The sequence below is a fragment of the Vipera ursinii genome (assembly GCF_947247035.1).
Source record: "Vipera ursinii genome assembly, chromosome: 8".
NCBI lineage: Eukaryota > Metazoa > Chordata > Lepidosauria > Squamata > Viperidae > Vipera > Vipera ursinii.
The window spans coordinates 3,153,051-3,170,247 of NC_139519.1; the positions used below are offsets into that span (position 1 = coordinate 3,153,051).

The 17,197-nt window shown below is 46.0% G+C and overlaps 1 protein-coding gene and 1 long non-coding RNA gene across 2 annotated transcripts; one reads left to right on the top strand and one right to left on the bottom strand.

The window, feature by feature from the left end:
* Window positions 1–5,912: 5,912 nt before the first annotated feature.
* On the bottom strand, window positions 5,913–14,936 carry LOC310644010. The gene is made up of 4 exons (XR_014493209.1): window positions 14,754–14,936; window positions 13,262–13,386; window positions 10,830–10,926; window positions 5,913–7,574 (listed from the first exon to the last, which is right to left on the bottom strand). It is a non-coding gene; the product is annotated as an uncharacterized lncRNA (long non-coding RNA).
* Window positions 14,937–15,056: 120 nt separating this feature from the next.
* LOC310644008 (pre-rRNA-processing protein TSR1 homolog) lies at window positions 15,057–16,419 on the top strand. The gene is made up of 3 exons (XM_083368759.1): window positions 15,057–15,278; window positions 15,715–15,818; window positions 15,917–16,419. Exons 1-3 carry the CDS (start codon window positions 15,176–15,178, stop codon window positions 15,944–15,946), a joined length of 237 nt encoding a protein of 78 aa, XP_083224885.1. The 5' UTR covers window positions 15,057–15,175; the 3' UTR covers window positions 15,947–16,419.
* Window positions 16,420–17,197: the final 778 nt, after the last annotated feature.

Consider the following 17,197-nt stretch of genomic DNA (forward strand, 5'->3'; position numbering starts at 1 on the left):
CTTGCTTAGCTCTTTTACAAGTCCACCAAAGGCGATGGAAGGTTCCCATTTGAATCTTGCCTTTCCAAAAAGCATTTATGATTGCAGGATACCCAACAGTTTGCTGAGACAAAAGGTGAGCCACTTTCAGGCTTCCATATTTCTCCCTCCTCCATATTTGCCCCTGCTCTGCTCTGCTTCCCTTCCACCCTTCCTTGCTGAGTAGTAGCCGAACTCAGTCAGCAGCTGATCCGGTACACCCAGTCAGGTTGGACTCATCTGCCAGGCTGAAAATGGGCCCCTGGTTCTCCAGGTTCTCTCCTGAAGTACCAGGAAGCACCCGGGGAGGCACCATCTTAACCCACTGTTTTCTGGTTCTTATGGCCTAGAAACACCTTGCCAAAAAGGTTGGCTGGTCAATTTGTGAATGGGTGCCACTGGGCCAGCTGACGGCATCAGGAATGTCATCCGTAAAACATAAGAAGAAGCAAGGTCATTATTCATTCATCTCTGGATCAGCCCTAACATGTTTAATAAACAGCCACGGCAGGTACAGAGCTGATACAGCTTGAAAAAGGGCATATTAAAGACCGATCATGAAACAAAATGTCTGGAAAACTCTTACCTTGGACAGCCGGTGTTTGACACCGTCGAAGATGGAATGGCCGCCATTCAGCTAGCCAGTGGCACGGTTCATTCACTTCATCTGAAAAGGCCATTAGTCATTCATAATTATTATGTTACTATTGCTGGAAAACCCCTTCAAAAAGGGGTGATGGACTTTGTCCATGGTTAAAGGGGTGCCATCCTGCCAGCTGAGTGGACAGTTCTTCCATATCCTCTGAAAGGCACAATAGAAAGGAGCAAGTCCGTTAGTCATCTCTGGATCAGCCCTAATAATTATTATTTTTTATCCAGTGTTCTTCTTACCTTCGGTGGCTTCATAGGAAAATGGCTGCCACTCAGCCAGCAGGAGGCACAATTCATTTACAACATCAGTAACACACAAAGAAAGAAGCAAGACCATTAATCCTTCATCTCCTGAGATGCCCTCATAATATACCTATCTAGTTATTTGATTCTGTGTGGAGGCCAAACATCAGCTATCCCTGAAAAATCTCAGTCAAGCATATTGTATAGGGATGATGGTCAAACAACACCTGGCATCCCTTTGGAAGTGTGTCGTACCTGTTACAAAATGACGAATGTGCCAAGCAAGGGATGGCTGATTGATCAGACAGGAGATCACATGGTTAAAGGCCTCTTGGTGAAATTGAATCTGGTCAGAGGACATATTTGGGTGGAGACCATAGCACACCACACCAGTCAGGGGGGTCCTCACTGTTAAGCTTCATCTACAAAGTCTGCAAGGACTTCTTGCTGCCAATTCACAGCCTGGAGAGGGGAAGGACTGCCCACTGGTGTCTTCATGGTCTGTTCACACATGAACATGTCACCTAACCCAAATAAAACGGAAAAGAATTTCATTAAAAAAAGTATTGGCAGAAATTTATAACACTTCCAAAAATATAAATCCATAGAAATGCTCTTCTCCAGAAATGTACCTGTAGATCTAGAAGTGGGGGTCTTGCTTTCTTTACCTACATCTGTATGTAGACACTTGATGGAAAAGGGGCAACTGATGATATAAGTCATCTTCTTAAAAAATATGCAAAAGGACTTTCTTCTGAGCAGGCTTGGACAGGATTTGATCCAGTTTCCACTTTCAATTCATGCTCAAAATGTCTTTTGTTTAGAAGTGGCACTTGGGGACCCTTTAATATTTTTAAAGAAGGCAGGAAAATGTAGCCCAAATTATCACTTTTTTAAAAAAAAAAACTGTTACTAAGATGGCATTTGGAAAGGTAATTGGGTAAGTTTTCTGAAATGAAAAGGGAAGATGACAGGACTCAAATCTTGGTTGGTATCAACACCACCCCCACACACCGTCCAAAACAGGCAGATGAATAAATGTGAATGCTTCATCCTGGCTGTCCTCCTTTAGCAACCACAAATGGGACCAGCAATTTAGTCTTTAAGCGAAGCAGTCACTAAGTGAAAGTTGACTTTTATGAAGTGTCTTCTCCATTGCATCCTGGATGTCCTCATTTAGCAATCACAAATGGGACCAGAAACTCAGTCTTTAAGTGAGCCAGCTGCTGGGTGAAAGTTGACTTTTATGGAGTATCTTCTCCATTGCCTCTGAAAAAAAACAGCTTAGAACTAGTGAAGGTGAAGGAAATATTGCAATGATTTTATCATGGCCGCATCAGAGCCCAGTTCAGAGGAGGAAGAGGAGGAGTTGGAACTGGGACCATTCGATGGGGATGGCATGTCTCCCTTGGAATGCTTGCAGAGGCCAGGTGCTGAGGACGAGGCTGTCCCAGGACTCTCAGATGTGAGGGAGGTGGTTGACCAGACGGAGAGCTGCCTGCGCTCACAGACACAGGGAAGGATTGGCTGCTGAATGGAAGTGGTGTAGATAGGCAGCAGATCCCCTCAGATGAGGAACAGCTGCCTCCCCCACTCAATCCAAGGGCACAGAGAGCTGAGCATAGGCCAGCTCAGAGAATGCTACTCACAAGGAACACCTGGGATGAACTGACTTAAGAAGATGTGGGGAGTTAGTCTTTGCCAGGAACGATTATTTATTTTCGCTTATGCTCACCCGGCTTTGACTCATTTCTTTTGCCTTTTGCCTTGCCTTGGCCTTGAGGATTGCAGTTTGCCTTGTGGACTTGCAGTCAGGTGGACTGGATTTGGGACCCTGGACCTGCCCTATGAGCATGCTCCTACTCTGAGGACTTTGTTATATATGGCTGTTGTTGAGGGACTGAGGGTGGCTGCCTGCAGGGTAGTGTGGAGTGGAGCCCTACTGGTTCTTGGAGAGCTGTTTGTTGGAACATTTACTGAGAACAAAAAAGGATCCTCTAGAGGCCTGCCTTGCCTTGACCACCTGGGTCATGAGATTTGATGAAAGTGACCGGAATGGCCTGTAAATACAAATAAACCAAATCTAACAATTTCAGATTAAAAGGTATGTGGAAGCTTCTTGTAATTATTCTGAAGGAAACCAATTGCTACCTAAGACTCCAATTCATGCAGTCTTTGAAGGAGCACCTCCAAAAGTCATTTTCATATGTCCAAAAGAATTTAATTAGCTATGAGGATATCCTAATGAAAATAGGCTATCATATGAAGATACATTAGTGTGTGTCTCTATAGGTAATTTATGTGCAACTCTTGTGGTCTCACACTTGGGCAACTAAATTTGGGCCTCACTGAAGAAATGTGTTTTCGTTGCATGGACCCAAAGGCAACCATTCCAGGGCTCTGGCAAGATAAGCCCAAGTTGACAAGATTCTTTCATATTCTTTTATGTTTACAAGGAACAGAAGGAACAGTCAGATGGGATGTAAAAGAGAGAGCCTCAGTCACCGTGTCCAAGTGATCACTCTGCTCCGTTGCCACTGAATGCTGCAAGGGCTTCAGCAGAAAAGGAGGGCTGGTGTGGTGCGTGTTGGGGATAAGTGGGGGGGAAATACTCATCCCTCCTACAGGCTGAGGTCTACGACAAGTAGTTGTCTCTCTTTATCTGGAAATGCTTGACCATCTGAACATCCAGCACGTCTGCCACATCACCCAAGTGAGCAAACTGCTTCTGAGAGCAGTTCCATTGGTAGATGATAGGGGCCTGGGAGCTGCTGGAGATGATCAGCCGGGGTTTCCCATCAACCTCCAGGTACTCCACGTCTGTGTCCCGATGCCACGAGTGCAGGTCCTGGTGGGAATAGAAGCCATTCTGGTTCCAATGATAGAGGCTGGTGGAGCCCGCCTTGGAGCTGTCAGCAATGACAAAGAACCACTCACCGTCAGTCTGGAAGGCCTCGAGGTCATTGGGCTTCCGGATCGTCTGGCTGTCTATATCTTGGATCTTAATGAACTTGTCAATGTTGGTGTCCCAGCGGTAAATATAAGAGCCTCCAAAAAGCTGAGCCACCACAATGTACAGCTGGGATTCTACAATTGGTTTGCAGTAAACAGCGGAGTGAGCTGCAAGAGAGAAATGAGAAAGCCAGAGCATAGGAACAGAAAACAGGCACTCGCCATGAGCGCCTCTGCATCGCAAGGACCAACCGTCTCTGAAGAGGGGAGCCAGCTGGTGAAAGACGATGGGAAACGGAACTGGGAAATCACTTTCACTGTCATGCAGGAGATGCCTACCTGGTTGAGTCCTCAGCCTGATGATTTGGTGATTATAACGCTGGCCTACATTTTAGGACTATCACAAGAGAACAATTAACAGTGAGAACAATTAATCGCTGGAACTCTGGAAGTTGTGGGTGCTTCATCACTGGAAGTTTTCAAGAGTCAGGAGAGCCATTTGTCCAGAATGGTAGAAGGTCTTGAGGAGGGGGTTAGACTAGAAGATCTCCAAGGTCCCTTTCAACCACCTTTTTACTCTGTATTCTATGTTCTATATTAGGCATTTGGGTGGGAAGCTGGAGTGTGCCTTTGTGCATGTGTATGTGTGTGTTTAGCCACATATACAGCCACCTAAAAATACAAAAGTAATCTGGAATTCCATTTTTTCCCCTTTTTTTGAATGATTATTCAGTTTGGGGGAGAGGGGTTAGTTTTTCAGTCCAATCAATAGGATTAATACAATTATTGAATATATTTATCTTCGTGGTTTGCACATAGCTTTGTGAAATGAGACTGCTTTTACAGTTTTATGGTTTAATTATTGACCCCTCAAATCATTCATAGTTTAGTTTAGTTTATTAGACTTATATACCGCCCTTCTCCCGTAGGACTCAAGGTGGTTCACAAGGTTTTTTAAAAGAAAACAATACTACAATTACAAAAATTAAAACAATTAAAAGGATTATATTAAACCTTGAATATAAAAATCCTAATTAAAAACCAATTAAAACCCCAATTAATACCCTCAGTCCAGGCCAGAAAGCTCAAAGAGCCAGGTCTTCATGTCCCGGCGGAATGAGCGAAGGTCAGGGGAAGTCCTAAGCTCTACAGGCAGCTGGTCCCAAAGGGCCGGCGCACCCACAGAGAAGGCCCTCCCGCTGGGTATTGTCCGCCGGCAATCTTTTACTGGCGGTACCCTGAGAAGACCCTCCCTGTGGGAGCGCACAGGATGAAGGGAGCTTGATGCCGGCAGCAGGTGCTCCCTCAAATATCCCGGACCCAAGCCATTTAGGGCTTTATAGGTCATCACCAGCACCTTGAATCTCACCCGGAGGGCAACCGGAAGCCAATGCAGCTCGCGGAGCAGAGGTGTTATGTGGGAGTATCGGGAAACCCCCATCACAACCCGCGCAGCTGCATTCTGCGCCAGCTGAAGCCTCAAGGGCAGCCCCATGTAGAGCGTTGCAGTAGTCCAATCGGGAGGTCACGAGCGCATGAGTGATGGTGCGCAGGGCATCTCGGTCCAGGTAGGGCCACAACTGGCGCACCAGGCGAACCTGGGCAAAGGCCCCCCTGGTCACGGCTCCTATATGGTCTTCAAAACTGAGCCGCGAATCCAGGACGCCCAAGTTGCATGCCCTATCGACGGGGGGCAACACCTCACTCCCCATCATTAAAGATGGAATAGGCTGGTTAGTCTGAGATGCCGGTATGCATAGCCACTCAGTCTTGGCAGGATTGAGACAAAGCCTGTTTCTTCCCATCCAGACCCGGACCGCCTCCAGGCAATGGGACATCTTGGCGAGGGCATCACTGGGTTGGTTTGGGGTGGAGAAAAAAGGGTGGGCCTCTTACCTGAGTAGGGTCTGGGGCAACCAGCCCCCAAAATGTTATGTACACTTTAATTACTCACTTGTAAACAAAAATGTGGTGCTAGAGGCATAGCTAGACTTCAGCTGCTCTGGCTGCTATTTGTGCAAAGACTCAGGAGAAGCAGCAGTTCAAATCACTGGGACCAGATGGATTACATCCAGGGCTCTGAAGGAGCTGGCAGATGTGATCTCGGAACCACGAAAACATATCTTTGGTTTCAAATAAATTTTATTGTATTTTACCGAAAGTATATAAACAGCATCAACTAACCACTGAATAAAGAGTAAAACAAGAATAGGAATGCAAATGTGTAAGAGTATAAAGAAAAAGAAAAATATACAAACATATATACAAATCAATAACTTCCAACTTGTATGCTGAAATATTTATATCCCAGGACTCTGAAAGAGCTGACAGACAGGATCTTGGAATCAGAGAACTGTATGTTTTGTTCCAAATAATGTTTACTACATTTTACAGAGCGTACACATAAAAGCAACATAAACTAACAAGCGCAGGAAAGAATGAGGAGTAAAAAAAGAGAATAGGGATAGAACAATGAAAACATTATCTCTTTCTCGATTAAAGCTTCATCATTTGGTAGTAACTTTTAGTTGCCTGAGATTGCACATCTGTGGACTGAAGAGATTTAAACAGGCAAAGTCTGGATTAGACCTAGGTGCTCGTCATGAAATGTCCCCAGAAGAGGCTAAACTTCTACTTCCCATCACCCAGAGCCCTTGTGGTGCAGTGGTTGGAATGAAGTATTGCCAGCTGACGCTGCCCACTGTCAGGAGTTCGATCTTGATGAGCTGAACGTTGATTCAGCCCTCCATCCTTCCCAGGTCAGTAAAATGAGGACCCAGATTGTTTTTTGGGGGGGCAATATACAAACATTATAAACTGCAGAGAGAGAGAGCCATAAAGCACTGTGAGGTGATATATACACCTAAGTGCTATCGCTCAGGGACAAGGCCATTCTCCCCAGCACACACGCTGGAGAATGAAAAAGAAAGAGGTTTGTTGGTAAGAAAGGACCATTTTTCTTCTTTTTACAATGTCCTTGGAAGTAGACGGGGGCTGAGGGTATCGTGCAGAATCCGTAAGATGTTTGAGAGATGTACCCTTGCCTGCTCCCTGCTCATTGGAGGCTTTTTCCAAAATGAAAATAGTTGGGCACTAAAATCCCCCGAGTTGACATTCCTCCTAAAATTTTAGAAGGACCCGAATCTCTTCCCCTGACCACAAAGAAATGAACCAAGGCTGTTCAGCTTATTTTCCTGCTTTGCGACTCATACCTCCTGCTAAACTGTAGATGTGATCAGGGAAGAGAATTAAAACTCTGTTTATAGAAAAAACATAATTTGACAAATATCCATTGAAAATATGAAAACCAAGTCAAGAATTTCTGAAAATTTAAAAATTGTCCTCCTGTTTTTATTAGGCATTTGGATGGGAGTTAAGTTGGAGTGTGTGCTCATGCGTGTGGCTGTACATCAATCCATATATCCACTCAAAAATAGTGACCCGAATTTCAGGTTTTCCTTCTTTTTGACCAGTTTTTGGAGGGGAAGGGTTAGTTTTTCTGCCCATCTTGAAATTATGGACAGGACTTTTCAATATATTTTTCTTTGTGCTTTCTGTGTAGGTACGCAAAAGAGATGAGGAAGAGACTGTTTTAATTGCATAATAAATAAGGTGCTCTTTATCCCAGTTATTGCAACAATCATCCTGTGGTTTATTTCTTTCCATTTCAGAGGAACGTCAAATTCAGGAATCTGAGAACGAGGAGAGATCTGAAATTGAGGGAGCAGAGAAACACAAATATTCTACATGCTCTTATTTCACTCATTTCCTTTTGCCATTGGTTTCTAACCTTCTAACCTTTTATTTTGCCTGTTCACAAAATGGTCAGCTTGTTCATTCACCCCAAAATATACTACATATAGTCCTCAACTTATGACCACCATTGAGCCCAACATAAGGTAAAGGTAAAGGTTCCCCCGCACATGCGTGCTAGTTGTTTCCGACTCTAGGGGCCGGTGCTCATCTCCGTTTCAAAGCCAAAGAGCCAGCGCTTGTCCGAGGACGTCTCCGTGGTCATGTGGCCGGCATGACTAGACGCCAAAGGCACACGGAACGCTGTTACCTTCCCACCGTAGTGGTCCCTATTTTTCTACTGGCATTTTTACGTGCTTTCGAACTGCTAGGTTGGCAGAAGCTGGGACGAGTCACAGGCGCTCACTCTGTTACGCGGCACTCGGGATTCGACCCGCCAAAATGCCGACCTTCTGATTGACAAGCTCAGCGTCCTAACCCACTGAGCCACCTCGTCCCTTCGTAAACATATAATGATGCAAAACAAATCCTTACTCCCAGGCCTAATGCTACAGATGATGCCCTCACCTCAAGCTAACTGGCAAAAATGCAAACAGTGATTATCTAGAGATATTTTGGCTTCTTCCGGACAGATAGGCATACTACCAGTCTCAACCATAATTATACAAAATGATACCCTATTTGTAACAGGAGAAATGAGAAGGACTGATACCCTGATTCTTAATTTTGAAGCTCAGAGGCCACATAAGAAGTCCCTGTGTAAGTGTGCTGGCTTGCAGCATCCATCCTTCATTTATATGCGCCCATCTAGAAAGGGGAGGAGGGGCAAGAGCTAGCGAGAAAACGACTTTCCCAGCTCTGTCAGGACTGCTAAGCATGTGCTTGAAAAAATGCCTCGAGGATAACGGAAGCCATGTGGCCATGACCATGTGCTCGTCCCTGGAATACAAATGAAGATGGGACTGAAAGCCCTGCACTTTGCCAAGCAAAGAGTTGGAAAAAATGGAGCCATTTCCACTTACCAGCTGTAACATGCTGGCAGCTGCCAGGAGGGCAATCACTCTACTAGGTTTTATTAACACTTTATCCCGGTAAAGTGAGCCAAAGGCAACCTGTAAGGCTAAAGAAAACCACATCCTAAGTCTCCTCATACATATAAGACAGGTTATACATTTATTTTTTTCCAATTCAGTGGGATTATTAAGAGTGATGTTCAAAAAATGTTATTTCTCAAATTATTTTATATATAGTGACAACAACAAGATGCCTAGAATATTGAGAGGGGGTAAATATTTAAAAAATATAAAACCCTAAGCGGGACAAATGGTTAAGTACCGAAGTCACCACATTTGGGGTCTAACGTAAGCACCTCTCACCCTAGAAAACTCCCATTCGCCTGCAGATTTCACCAGCTGAGATTATGGGACACCGCGCAAAACTTCAGAAGCTGATCAAAAAGTAGGCACTTCAAAATAAACTGTGTTACGTTTTGTATTTTCATTTAAAAACGCTGACAGTTTCAATCAGGTTGAAAAATGTGCATCCACAACAGGTACAATGACAAAAAAAGCATTGTTACAATGCGAGTCCTACTCCCTATATTGTGAAGTCACTCGCATGTAACCAAGGCTCCAAATTTGTAGCAGATTGCATTCCACATTTTGTTGAAAGAAGCAAGCTTCCGAAAGCAGCCATGGCAAGGGCTTAGTTCATAACAGCATCAATAATGCAGGCATGTGTGGCTCAAGATACTAATTCAATGCTTCAGGCAGAAGTATGCTCCACAATATCTAATCAATAATGGCAGTTTTATGTTTTTCCCATCAATTAAGCCAAATTCTCCTGTTTAATAGTATCACCTGCTTAATTACTAACATTAGTCACATAGTTGTTTGGAATTCAGTTGAGATGTTGACAGGCACATGCACAATGAGATTTAATGCCATTTTAAATATGATCTATTCACTTTATATCCTACTACGGGGTCCCCACCCCCCAGTCCGTGGACCAGTACTGGGCTGAGGCTTGCCAGCAACTGGTCCGCACAAGCAAGCAAAGCCCCATCCACGGGATGCAGGCAGCACACAAAACCACACATCCTCCGGTCCACGGAAAAACCTCTCTCCACAGAACCGGTCCCTGGTGCCCAAAAGGTTGAGGTCCTGTGTCATGATATCACTGTCTTTGGAGCACACCCCCCCACCCCTGGTATAACTCTCCCGTGGCTGGGTGGGCAGAGCTGCAAAGGTGGCCAAAAATGCCAGCCCAGGGACAATGCAGAGCGCCTACCATTGGCCTCCAGAGCTGCCGCCATTGAAGCCATAAAATACAGGCGGCAAACTGGCAGCAGGCAGCACGACGCAGTGCTGCAGGACCCAAGCTAGAGGTGGAGGAAGAGGTGGCGGCCACTGCTGGGTAGTTGATCCGCAGGGCAGGGCAGGGCCAGCGGGGACCAAAGAAAGCCCCTCCAGTGGGGGATGTGGCTGATGCGCAGCGGGGGCAGAGGACTTTCTCTGTCACTCCCCCCTGCCTCTGAAATGGTGCAGGGGGACCAGGTAAGGCAAGCGAGCTTCCCCCGCCCATCCTCCATATCATGGCAGTCTGGCTCGGAAGGGGAGTAAAAGGGAAGAGGCAGGCAGGCAGGCAGGCAGGCAGGAGGTTGCTGGGTGGAGTGGCCTGGCTGCGGGGGTCCTGAGATGTCGGTGCAGGGAGCAGCTCCACCCAACCCACTTGCCTCGCCTCATCAGACGGTGGGAAAGGCAGGCTCTTAACTAGGGCTTATTTTGGGGGTAGGGCTTATATTAGGTGCACACTAAAAATCATGCTAAAGCTTATTTTCTGGGTGGGCCTTATTTTCAGGGAATCACAGTAGTGACAAAGTATTAGGAGCTTTATCTCCCAGACCATAAAAATGTGATTTTTCATAATTTGCTGTTCATTTATAATAAAAACCATGAAAGAAGTACTGAATAGTTTAGATTTGTGTAGTTGGTTAATAGTCCCCAAAATGAGAAATCTGTTTTTCTGATGAATTATTTAGAAAAATGAGTTTTGCTAAAATGTATTTTGCAAAAATGAGATAAAATACTGGAAAGTCCTTCCAAAGATCATTTATAACTGGCCAGCTTTGTTCCAGAACACCTGATCCAAGTAATCTATTTCAATTTGAATCTTTTATGTTAGAAAAAGTTCAATGAGGATTCCTTTCTTACCTTCAACGTCAATATTCTGATCAGGAATTTCCAATTCTATTGTGTCCATTCCTGACTCCCTCCAAGACCCACTGAACATACTTGAAAAGTAGCCAGACTACAAACATAAAAGTCATGTTTTTAATAATTTTACAAACCTTGGAATTAAAGAATTTATATGATAAGGTATAAAACAATATAATTTTCATAGCAAGAGGAACTAAGAATTAAATTTGAATTAAATTTTCCATTTGTCACTCCTAATTCGAAGATATGTTTCTTAAATTTCAATCTTATATTTTCTGAACCAATTGATTCATTTGCCAGCCGACCCCTTTCATCTCCATGCACTGATTTTAATATTTCAATCTGAACAGAATAAATGGGTTTTCATTGGATCTAAAATAGGAAACGATGGAACAATTGCTCCAGGAAGTGAAACTAAGATCAAGCTGTGGTCTCAAATTTAGTTAGTAAACTAGTATTAAACCACCCTTTATCAACTTGGCTGTAACAGGGCACTGCAGCTTACTTAGACTGGAACTGAACTAGCATGCAAAGCAAAGAGAGAAGGGGCCAGGCCAAACCTGTGTTATAATTTATTTATACAAATGAACAGATTGCATCCTAGAAAGATAAGTGATCAGGGGAAAAATAACAGCATCCATACAATTATGGGGGGAGGGGCAGAGTATTATATTGTATATAAATTTCTATAAGCACACATACAGGTAGATAAATTAATACATACAGAGCCTTGGTGGAGCAGTGGGCTAATGCCTCCTTAAGTAACACCAGCTGCCTGCAATTAGTGCAGGTTCGAGTCCCACCAGGCTCAAGGTTGACTCAGCCTTCCATCCTTCCGAGGTAGGTAAAATGAGGACCCAGATTGTTGGGGGCAATTAAGCTGACTTTGTAATAATGCCGCTTGGGGGGGGGGCAAAAGCCCTAATAAGCAGGCATATACATCGAATGAAGGCTATTGCTAAGCACATTTGATTTGTGCTTAGATTGTAAGCCGCCCTGAGTCTTCGGAGAAGGGCGGGATATAAATGGGATTAAAATAAATAAAATAAAAATAAAAAATAAATAAATGTATACCTTTCCCTTAAAGTGCATTTCTTATAAAACTAGAAATAGCTAGTTTTGATCCAAAGAGGAGAAAAATACTGTTTAGTAGAAGTTCACATCAAAGCTGGAGGTGACCCATTATGAGCTGCTGTCACTCACTGATGTTTAGCCTGAGAGATGAAACTATACTATTGGGACAAGAATTTCCTTCATAAGTCAGTATGGTCATAAAAGCAAGTCATCACATGACCGGACCAGATTTTGGCTGGGAAGGTCACAAATGGTGATCACATGACCATAAGAAGCTTTAAATGTTATAAATGTGAGACAGTTGCCAAGCACCCAAATTGCAATTGTGATCTTGGGGATGGTGCCACAGTCATAACTTTGGGGATAGGTAATAAGTCACATTTTTCAAGACCCTCGTAATTTTAAACCACCATGGAAAGATCGTATATTGAGCATTACCTGTAATACTCATACAATACACCTAAACGTGGTTTGCTTAAGCACCATTATTAAATATTATAAAGTTGGATGAATTTATAAATTGTAGGTTTGAAAGGCCTGCGAATGGCAGAGAAACAAACTATCTTTTGGGTTACAAGTGTATGGACTGAATCTCAAGGAGAACCATACATTGTGTTTCCCTGAAAATAGGACCTACGCCTGGGCCAAATATAAGCCCTATGCCGAAAGTAAGCTTTACTTGTGTGTGTGCAGCCGCCCGCTCTGCCTGCTTGCTGATGACATGAGGTGGTGGGCGGGTGTCGCACACAAAGTGAGGCGGTGGGGAGGTGGAGGACAAAGCAAGGTGGTGGGGGGGTGGAGGATGAAGCTTTTCCTCCTTATTTGCCACGGGAACGAAGTAGGAGACTTAGCGATGCACTGGTGCCATGGCCACTAAGCGAGGCGGAAAGGGGGGGTTGAGGACAAAGCAAGGTGGGAGGAGTGGAGGACAAAGCTTCTTCTCCTTACTTGCCAATGCTACAAAGCAGGAGGCTGAGCGATGCACCGGTGCCATGGTTGGGGTGGTGGAGGACGAAAGCCCAACAGTATCCTTGGCCACCCAGCCTGCAGAGCCCTGATGCTAGCGGAGTGAGGCAGTTGGGCGGCCAAGGATACTGTTGGGGCTTCGTCCTCCACCAGCCCCCACTGCCTTGCTTAGTGGCCGCAGCACCAGTGCATCGCTTTGTCCTCCCCCTCTCCTTCATCTGACTTCATCCTCCACCCACCCTGTCTTGCCTCCTGCTCTGTTATGGCCACAAAAAATCAGGACCACATTCAGGGCAGCAGTGCTGAATTTGAGTATTAAACAAAAAGGTCTGAAGCCTGCTTCCTAATGATACTGGAGATCCAAGAAACAAAAAGGCAATTTTTACCTGACAGAGGTATATTTTGTGCAAGTTCCATTCTTCTCCCAGGGCACATATTTTAACATCACTCTGTTCGCCATTGAGAAACAGAGTTCTCATAAATATACCTTGAAGTGCTTTTGATTTTTTTCCTGAGTTAGAAAAAACACACACGTAAGTATTGAACGTATATGATATAAATGCCAGTAGAAGAAAACACCTGTGCACTGTGGAGTTCTTTACTCTCCTACCATCCTGTAGGAGATATAGGAGTATAGCCAGACGTACCAACAGGCTGAAAAGTAGCTTTTATCCGTGGGCTGTTAGGCTTTTAAATGGGACATAATCTCTGTGAACTTATGCAGAATTGACTTGGGAGGCCGGTGTGTGGTGTAGTTGGTTCACACGGTGTGGTGGGATGGAGGGTTTGTTGTCACTGTGTGTCGGGGGGAGAGAGCACGGGGGAGGCTCAGCTAATCTCAATGTACACATATTACACTTTGACAATAAAGGTTTATTATTATTATTATTATTATTATTATTATTATTATTATTATTATTATTATTATTATTTATTATTATTATTAGAGGCCCTCTCAGCTCGGTGGTTTCCTTGCAGATGTTTCATTACCCAATTGCTTAACATAATCAGTTTGTGTGTGGGTTTTTTTTTTCTTTTCCTGCCGGTTGTTATATAGTAGCTTGCCCTGCCAGTTTATGAAGAGGTCTGGGAAGCTCCTCTCCTGAGGTTTCATTCAAAGGCGGAAAGGGAGTTAGTGGGTGCTTACTTTATGGCGGGCCCTTTCAGAAAACTGGACCTCAACAGGGCCAGTTCGGCTGGCTTCTTAAAAGGCACCGGGGGAGAAGACAAGTGAGGACTAGTCCCCATTTATGGCTGAATGACAGCTGGGAGACCTTGGGCCAATGGCTCTCGGTCCCTTCGCAGGGTTGTTGTGGGGAAACGGGAGGAGGAAGAAAGAGTTTCTAGGTCTGTTCTCCGCCTCGAGTTATTTACGAAACTAATAAAGGCGGGAGAAAAAGCGTCTGCATCCATTAAGCCAGGGACAGGCAACCTCGGCTCCTTTAGGACTCGTGGACTTCAACTCCCAGAATTCCTGAGTCAGCATGGCTCAGCTTGGAAACCTCTCCCTTTCCCCTCAGGGTGGCTGGCTCAGGAATTCTGGGAGTTGAAGTCCACGAGTCATAAAGCGGCCTAGGACTAGGCCAGGGACAGGCAACCTCGGCTCCTTTAGGACTCGTGGACTTCAACTCCCAGAATTCCTGAGTCAGCACAGCTGAGGAATTCTGGGAGTTGAAGTCCACGAGTCCTAAAAGGGCCGAGGTCGCCTAGCCCTGCATTAAGCAAAGGCGGCAGCTCCCGGGAAGAGGCGGGAAACCTGAGGGAAAGCTGAGCGAAGCGGGGCGGGGCGGTCAGCGGCCTCCCTCCGCCGAAGAGCAGCGCCGCTGCCTCGGCCGACAGCCCTCCAGGCCCGGGGGCTTCCCGGAGCTGCGGCCGTACCTCCTGGGGGTGCTGAGCAGCCGCTCCTCGCCCTCCTCGCCGCTCTCCTCGCCGCTCTCGCTCAGGCCCTCGCCGCGCTTCCGCTTGGGGAAGAAGGCCCCCTCGGCCACCCCGGCCCTGGGCCCCCACACGCGGCTGCTCCACGAGCCCATCGTCGCCCGTCCGGCCGCCGCCGCTTTTTCCTCACGAAGAAAGCTACGGTTGGGAAGCTACGGTTGGCAAGCCGCCGAGGCGTCCGCTGCGCATGCGCCCCCCTTGGGAATGGCGGTTAGAGACGGACGCGACCGCCTCCTACGCATGCGCCAGCGTCTGGCCGGGCGTCCGGGGCAACAGGAGACGCGGCGGCCCGAGAGACGCGCGTCCTAGAGCGACAGAGCCCGGAAGTCCGGTGGCATCACTTCCGGCGCGAGAGCTGCGTGGCCATGGCGAAGGAGGCGGCCGTCCACCGCGCTGGCTCCTTCAAGCAGCAGAACAAGCCGCACAAGGCCGGGAGGCACCGCGTGAGCAGTGCGCGGAGGCAGGGAGGTGAGCGCGCCTAGGGGCTCCTTTTTCCCGCAGTAAGGTCGCCGCGGAAGCAGGGAGTCCCCTTGATCGGTGTGCCACTAGGAAAAAGCCTCCCGCCCAGGAGCAGTCTATCCCACCCGGCCCGTCCCCCAGGGCCGAAACGGCGTCTGCCCAGAGGCGCGTGGCCTCAGCGTCTCTCTAGTCTGAATGACTTCAAGGTTCAGGCATTCTGGGAGTTTCAAGACCAAAGTGGCCGAGAGGGAGAAACGCCGGTGTAGTCCACGGCTCTCCAGCCTTGGCAACTCTCAAGACGTGCGGAACCTCCCAGAATCCACCTGAGGAATTCTGGGAGTTGAAGTCCACAAGTCTTCAAAGTTGCCAGGTTAAAATCCGGCTCTATCAAAAGGAGCAGGCAGGAAACCAGCAAAGCTGCCATTTTCCCCTCTTCCTTCTCCAGGTCGGGTCCCGGTCAAGACCCTCACTCGGCAGGTGCAACGCAACTGGTCAAAGCAGGACCGCAGGCACCGGGCTTGGCAGCTCCGCCGGCAACCCCAGCAGGCTGTGAGTGAGCAGCAGAAAGCAGAGCAGGGAAGCTGAATCTGGGCAGCTTGGTTGGAGAGAGGAGGAATCTCACCTATCTTTGCTTTCCCCGTCTGCAGGTGTTGGAAGAAAAGCGGAATACTTATTAAACTGTGACTTTAAAGTGGTTGGCAGAGAAAGGAAAACTTGGATTTTGGGTTATCATGGAACATCAGAGGTCTGCAGAAAAAACATCAAGAAAAAACAAATACTTTCCAGGAGGAAATGTGTGTTTTCTTACAATAAATACAAATGACATTAAGTTCAAACCATGAGGAAATTAAAAATAACTTTGAAAACTGAAATGATCATATTCTCAATTTAATGTCACAACAAACATGATTAGAAAACAAAAAGAGAGATCAAGTAAAGCAGATAACTGAATATAAACTAGAGGAAAGAAACTTAGAGGTGGAATTTAATAATGGAAGGAGTTGTGATTTAATCCAGATGGAGAAAAGCTTGCAGGAAATACTGGACACGGAAAAGATAACTAATACTTCAAGATTCCAAGAACTTGAGAGAAAAAAGGAGATGGGAGAAACTAAGAAAGAAAGAAAAAGATTTCTGAGGAATACTTCTATACCTTCTATACCTCTTTCCTTTCACCTGGTTGTCTTGAAAATTGCTGGGGAGAAGCTACAGGTATGCCAACCAGCCTCTGAACACAATCTTGGCAATGGCATCAAACACGATAGGGAAGTGCCACTTTTCTAGGAGAGATGCCAGCATCCATCTTGTATGCCTGAACTGCCTGGATTTTCAGAACCCCAAAGAAAAGTGTAATCCAGTAGCCAGATGTTACTAGCAGTTGCTCCATTTGCAAAAGGTCCAATTTTTACAAACAGCAGATAGCCTCTGACAACTCCACGTACCTATGCAAAGGTATTCAGGTGCAGCCCAGAGCCAGGGACTTACTTTTCAGGGTGTGTGCAAGGCTACACCAGATCAGTTTGAAACTTTCAGCTGCAGTCATCATTTTCTGTATCTTCAGTGCCTCTGTCGGGTCATGTTAAGCCTTGTTTCCACATCTGGAATACAGCATCCAGTTTTGGTCACCACTACAAAAAAGATGTTGAGACTTTGGAAAAAGTTCAGAGAAGAGCAACTAAGTCGATCAAAGGCTTAGAGAAAAACATGTGAAGAACGGTTGCAGGATTTGAGTTTGGCTAGTCTAGAGAAAGGAAGGACTGGGGTGACATGATAGCAATATTCCAGTGAGGCTGCCACAAGAATGAGGGGTTCAATTTATTTTCCAAAGCACCAGAAGGCAAGACAAGAAATGATGGAAACTTTCCTAACATTGAGGACAATTAACCAGTGGAACAGCTGGCCTCCAGAAATTGTGGGTGCTTCATCAC

Excerpts from the sequence above, each read along its gene's own strand:
- LOC310644008 (XM_083368759.1), top strand. The coding sequence starts at position 15,176 with ATGGCGAAGGAGGCGGCCGTCCACCGCGCTGGCTCCTTCAAGCAGCAG. Across the intron at positions 15,279-15,714 it reads CAGTGCGCGGAGGCAGGGAG|GTCGGGTCCCGGTCAAGACC; the intron begins GTGAGCGCGCCT and ends TTCCTTCTCCAG. Across the intron at positions 15,819-15,916 it reads GCCGGCAACCCCAGCAGGCT|GTGTTGGAAGAAAAGCGGAA; the intron begins GTGAGTGAGCAG and ends CCCCGTCTGCAG.